This window comes from Rhincodon typus, chromosome 4 (assembly GCF_021869965.1).
Source record: "Rhincodon typus isolate 14 chromosome 4, sRhiTyp1.1, whole genome shotgun sequence".
Taxonomy (NCBI): Eukaryota; Metazoa; Chordata; class Chondrichthyes; order Orectolobiformes; family Rhincodontidae; genus Rhincodon; species Rhincodon typus.
Genome location: NC_063335.1, coordinates 108,359,900 through 108,365,899, shown reverse-complemented (window position 1 = coordinate 108,365,899; position 6,000 = coordinate 108,359,900). Strand labels below are relative to the sequence as shown.

Sequence of the window (6,000 nt, the reverse complement as noted above, 5' to 3'; positions counted from 1 at the left end):
AATGGTCCAGACCCGAAACATCAGCTTTCCTGCTCCTCTGATGCTGCTTGGCCTGCTGTGTTCATCCAGCTCTACTCCTTGTTATCTCAGATACTCCAGCATCGGCAGTTCCTACTATCTTTGAATCAGCAAATGCAAGATCCCCTCCAAGCCACACATTGATCCTAACTTGGAACTACTTTGCAATTCCTTCACAATCTCTGAGTCAAAAACATGGAACTCCCTCGCTAACAGTATTGTGGGTATACCTTCACCCTACAGATTGCAGCAATTTAAGGCGGCAGCTCACCACTACCTTCTCAAGAATGATTGAAGATGGGCAATAAGTACTGGCCTAGCCAATAAAGTTCACGTTCTGTGAACAAATTAAAATAAGGTTTGCAGAAAAATTTTCTTTATCTACCTTAAAGCATGTTGGATAATTCTCAATTTCCTTATACATGTTCTTTTCCTTTTGAAGAGATGCTGCAGCTTCATCAAGCCTTAAAAACAGGGAATAAAACACCGCATTAACAGCAGTTTTAAGGCAGTTCCACAAACAGGCTTCATTATGGCAATCTTTTTTTTTAAAAATCAAATCAACAATTATTTATTTCATACATAGATGGAACTGTCAACATGTCTACCACAACCAATGCATTTGAAAAGACAATGTTAAACAAGCACAAATCTGTGATCCAATCATCTACTGTCAGTCTTCAGAGGCATTTCAGAACATATCAAAGACTATTTTGGATATAGTAAATGCAAATACTTTAAAACTGAGAACACAAAAAGCAGAGGAGAAACATTTACAGTTAATTGTGAATCATGTTGGACAGAATGAATGCATTCAAGAAAAAGGTTCCATTTACATAAATTCAAGATGACAGTTGGGATGATGCAGTGAGGACGGCTAAGAAAAAGAACACAGGGCCCTCTTGTGGTGTAGAAATAGTATCCCTACTCCCAGACCAGGAGGCCTGGGTTCAGGTCCCATTTGCTTGAGGTATATAATAACATCTCTGAACTGGTTAATTAGAAAAATAGGTTAAATCAAAAAAAAAGGAAAATGAACACAACTGGCATACCCAAAACTGAAGGCAATCACTTCCCAGGCAACTTTCTGTGCAAAACCCATTTCTACATGTGAATTTAATTGCTCTGGAACACATGTGGTCTTTCATTAATGGAAGTCACTGGAGCATTTGATAAGATGCCACACATTAGGCTACTTAATCAGGGCCCATTATGTTAGAGGTAATATATCAACATGGATAGAGGATTGCCTAACTAACAGAAATTACAGAGTTGGGATAAGGGGGTCACTTTCAGAATGGCAACCTGTAACTAGTAGAGTGGCACAGGAATCAGTGCTGGGACCTCAATTATTTACAATTGATGTAAGTAACTTGGATAAGGCAAGTGAATGTATTATAGCCAAGCATGCAGATGTCATAAAAATAAGTAGGAAGGCAAGTGTTGTAGATAACACAGAGGCTGCACAAGGGTCTAGACAGATTAAGTGACACGGTGGCTCAGTGGTTAGCACTGTTGCCTCACAGTACCAGGGACCCCGGGTTCAATTCCAGTCTTGGGCGGCTGTCCATGTGGAGTTTGCACACTTTCCCCATGTCTGTGTGGGTTTCCTCCCACAGTCCAAAGATGAGCAGGTTAGGTAGATTGGCCATGCTAAATTGCCCCATTGTGTCCAGGGATGTGTAGGTTAGGTGGATTAGCCATGGAAAATGTAGGGTTTCGGTGGGGGTGAGTCCGGGTGCAATGCTCTTCAGAAAGTCGGTGTGGACTTGAAGGACTGAATGGCCTATTCCCACACTTTCTGGGATTCTATGAAAGTGAGTGGCAAAAATTTAGCAGATGGAATACAATATGGAAAACTGAGAAATTATGCACTGTAGCAGGAAGAATAGAGGAGCTGAATATCATTTAAATAGGGAAAGACTGCTGAAAGTTACAGAGCAGAGGGATTTGTGAGGCCTCGTGAATCTTAAAACGTTAGCGTCCAAGTTCACAGATAATAGGGAATGCAAATGGAATATTGGCCTTTACTTCAAAGGAAATGTGGTATAAAATTAAGGACGTTTTTCTCAAACTATACTAGATACTAGTCAACCACAGCTGCATACCATGAGTTTTGTGTCCCTACTGACATTGGAGACAGTCCAGACGAAGTTCACTAGGCTGGTTATCATATATAGAGGGGCTGTTTGAAACAGACAGATTGGGTAGGTTGCCTTGTACTCATGGAAATTTAGAAGAATGACAGAACAACTTGTTAAACCATTCAAGAATCTCAGCATCTTGACATGGTGGATGCAGAAAGGTTGCTTCCTGTTATGGGACAGTAGTAGCCCAGATGGCATTATCTCAGAATAAGGGGTTGAATAACTATGGCAGAGATTAGGAGGAATTTCTTCTCTCGGAGGGTAATGAATCTGTTGAATTCAATACTGCAAACAGCTGTCGAAGCTGAGATAAGACAAATTTTTAATCAGTCAGGGAATTAAGCATTATAGGGAAAATGCAGCAAAGTGGAATTGTAGATTATCAGATCAGCCATGATCTCATGGTGGAGCAGACTCGATGGGCTGAATGGCCTACTTCTCCTCCTATATCTTATGGTCTTATGGAGTCACTAGGGTTAAGGCTGTCCAATATTAGATCATTAAAAATCACTCAAAATACACAGCACAGAAACAGCCAAAATATCCAACCAACTCATCCCAGCATTTAAGCTCCACATACACCTATTCCCATCCTTCCTCATCTGTCTAAACTGTCAGCATAAACCTCCATTTCCCTCTCAGTAATATGCTGAGGAACAATATGTATATTTACTGTTACAATGTTTTCATCAACAACTTGGAGGGAGACATGCTTATGAACAGAAGCACTGTTCCATTTACTTTTCTTCATCTTAAGTCCTTCGGTAGCCAAATCTAGTTTTCAGAAAGGCTGTTACCTGCGAGCCCGAACTAGCAGCCGTGAAACTTTTCCAAGCAATTCAGCTGATTGGCGTAAACGCTCTTCATTCTACCAAACAATAAGTTTACTGTTACAAAGCGAAGTCAACATTTTATAATAGCACAAAGTCTACTTCATCACAACATTTTAACACTGTTAATAAGATATCTGCAGACGTCCAAATCTTCTTTAAAAAGAACAACCACTTATAAATTCTCGATGTTTCTAGGTAATTGATATCATCTTTAAAAGGAAAGATAAATCAACCATAGTTAAGGGCAAAAGTTAAACAGTGCATTAGATCAATATAAACAAATTATTAAAATATCAGAAATCGTGTTAAGCCTGAGGACTGCGAACAATTTAGGTCCTAGCGAAAGACCAAGAAACTAATTAGAAAAGGGAAGAGAATTTGAATGTAAGCTGGAAAGAAATAAGGACTATATTGTACATGGAAAGAAAACAATTAACAAGGATAAATGGAGACCTGTTACAGATGGGAACAGTAGAATTTATAGTGGAAAACAGGGAAATGGCAGAGAAACTATAGAGTTAATTTGAATATTTCTTCATGGAAGATGATACAGAAAATCTTTCGCAAATTCAAGGCAACCAAGGGACTAGTGCAATGAAAGAGTTGAAAGAAATTAGTATCAGTAAAGATGTAGCACTTGAAAAATTGGCTGAATTGAGAGTTGATAAATCCCTGGGCAGATGAGCTTCATGCCAGATTTTATTTATTTGTTCATAGGCTACAGGTGTTGCTAAGCCAGCATTTATTACTGCCCACAGAGCAGTTAAGAATCAAACACATTGCTGTGGGATTGGAGTCACATGTGGGTCAGACCAGAGAAGGGGGGCAAATTTCATCACTAATGCACTTGAGTAAACAAGGTGGGTGTTTGACAGTAGGCACATGGTTGCCATGAAACTAGCCTTTTACTCCACATTTTTGATTGAATTCAAATTTCACCACGTGTCATGGGGGGATTTAAACCCACGTATCTAGAATATTGACCTGGGGCTCAGGATTACAAGTCTACTATGTCACCACCTTCCCATGCTCACAGCTTTGAAGATAACGGATGCATTGGTTAGCTTTTGAAATTCCATAAATCCGAGAAAGGTTCTTGCTGACTGGAAGGTGAAAAGTGTAATCCAACTATTTACGAGAAGAGGTAGAATGGTGAACTACAGACATATTAGTTTGACATTAGCAGGAGGAAAACAGTAGAATTTAGAGAACTGAATATAGTGCTTAAATGTCTCTCCAAGGTGGGCAGTACACCTTAGGAAGGAAAATGTGTGTTCCAGGCACGAAGTGACTACTGGGCTACAGAGTCGACAAGACTGGGTTACACCCTTTGGAAGATAGAGAGGGCAACAAAAGGTGTCCCAGCCCCCCACGTCTGTACCAGGGCTTAGGTCTTTCCAAGGGTGGTGAATTATTATGGAAAATTCATATGTAACCTAGCCTCCGTCCTGACACCCTTACATCTGCTACTGAAAAAGGGTCAGCCTTGGAAACGGTTTTGTAGCCAAGACGTAGCCTTTAGGGAAGTGAAGAAGCAGCTTTCGTCATCTCAGAGATAGTAGTAACTGCAGATGCTGGAGAATCCGAGATAACAAGGTGTAGAGTTGGATGAACACAGCAGGCCAAGCAGCATCAGAGGAGCAGGAAAGCTGACGTTTCAGGCCTAGGCCCTTCTTCAGAAATGGGGGAGGGGAAGGGGGTTCTGAAATAAAGAGGGAGAGAGGGCGAGGTGGATAGAGGATGGATAGAGGAGAAGATAAATGGAGAGGAGACAGACAGGTCAAAGAGGCGGGGATGGAGCCAGTAAAGGTGAGTGTAGGTGGGGAGTTAGGGAGGGGATAGGTCAGTCCAGGGAGGACGGACAGGTCAAGGGGGCGGGATGAGGTTAGTAGGTAGGAGATGGGGGTGGGGCTTGAGGTGGGAGGAGGGGATAGGTGGGAGGAAGGACAGGTTACGGAGGCGGGGACAAGTTGGGCTGGTTTTGGGATGTGGTAGGGGGAGGGGAGATTTTGAAGCTTGTGAAGTCCACATTGATACCATTGGGCTGCAGGGTTCCCAAGCGGAATATGAGGTGCTGTTCCTGCAACCTTCGGGTGGCATCTTTGTGGCACTGCAGGAGGCCCAGGATGGACATGTCGTCTGAGGAATGGGAGGGGGTGTTGAAATGGTTTGCGACTGGGAGGTGCAGTTGTTTAGTGTGAACCGAGCGTAGGTGTTCCGCAAAGCGGTCCCCAAGCCTCCGCTTGGTTTCCCCGATGTACAGGAGGCCACAACGGGAACAACGGATACAGTATACCACATTAGCAGATGTGCAGGTGAACATCTGCTTGATGTGGAAAGTCTTCTTGGGGCCTGGGATGGCAGTGAGGGGGGAGGTGTAGGGGCAGGTGTAGCACTTCCTGCGGTTGCAAGGAAACGTGCCGGATGTGGTGGGGCTGGAGGGGAGTGTGGAGCGGACAAGGGAGTCACGGAGAGAGTGATCTCTCCGGAAAGCAGATAAGGGTGGGGAGGGAAAAATGTCTTCGGTGGTGGGGTCAGATTGCAGATGGCGGAAGTGTCGAAGGATGATGCATTGGATCCGGAGGTTAGTGGTGTGGTACGTGAGGACGAGGGGGATTCTGTTTTGGTTGTTATTGCGGGGAGGGGGTGTGAGGGATGAGTTGCGGGAAATGCGGGAGACATGGTTGAGGGCGTTCTTGACCACCGAGGGGGGGAAGTTGCGGTCCTTGTAAAACGAGGACATCTGAGATGTTCAGGAGTGGAATGCCTCATCCTGGGAGCAGATGCGGCGGAGGCGAAGGAATTGGGAATAGGGGATGGCATTTTTGCAGGAAGGTTGATGGGAGGAGGTGTATTCTAGGTAGATGTGGGAGTTGGTGGGCTTGAAATGGATATCGGTTTCCAGCTGGTTGCCAGAGATGGAAACAGAGCAGTCCAGGAAGGAGAGAGAGGTATCAGAGATGGTCCAGGTAAACTTAAGGTTGGGGTGGAAAGTGTTGGTG

General features: G+C 43.7%; 1 protein-coding gene across 2 annotated transcripts in view; it reads right to left on the bottom strand.

The window, feature by feature from the left end:
* napgb (N-ethylmaleimide-sensitive factor attachment protein, gamma b) overlaps positions 1 to 6,000 on the bottom strand; it is a 55,371-nt gene that overhangs the window by 18,725 nt on the left and 30,646 nt on the right. For both annotated transcript variants that reach the window (XM_048595817.1, XM_048595815.1), the window contains exons 8-9: positions 2,963 to 3,033; positions 404 to 482 (exon numbers count right to left, since the gene is read on the bottom strand). In XM_048595817.1, the coding sequence (XP_048451774.1) occupies positions 404 to 482; positions 2,963 to 3,033 (150 nt within the window). The remainder of the gene's footprint in view (positions 1 to 403; positions 483 to 2,962; positions 3,034 to 6,000) is intronic.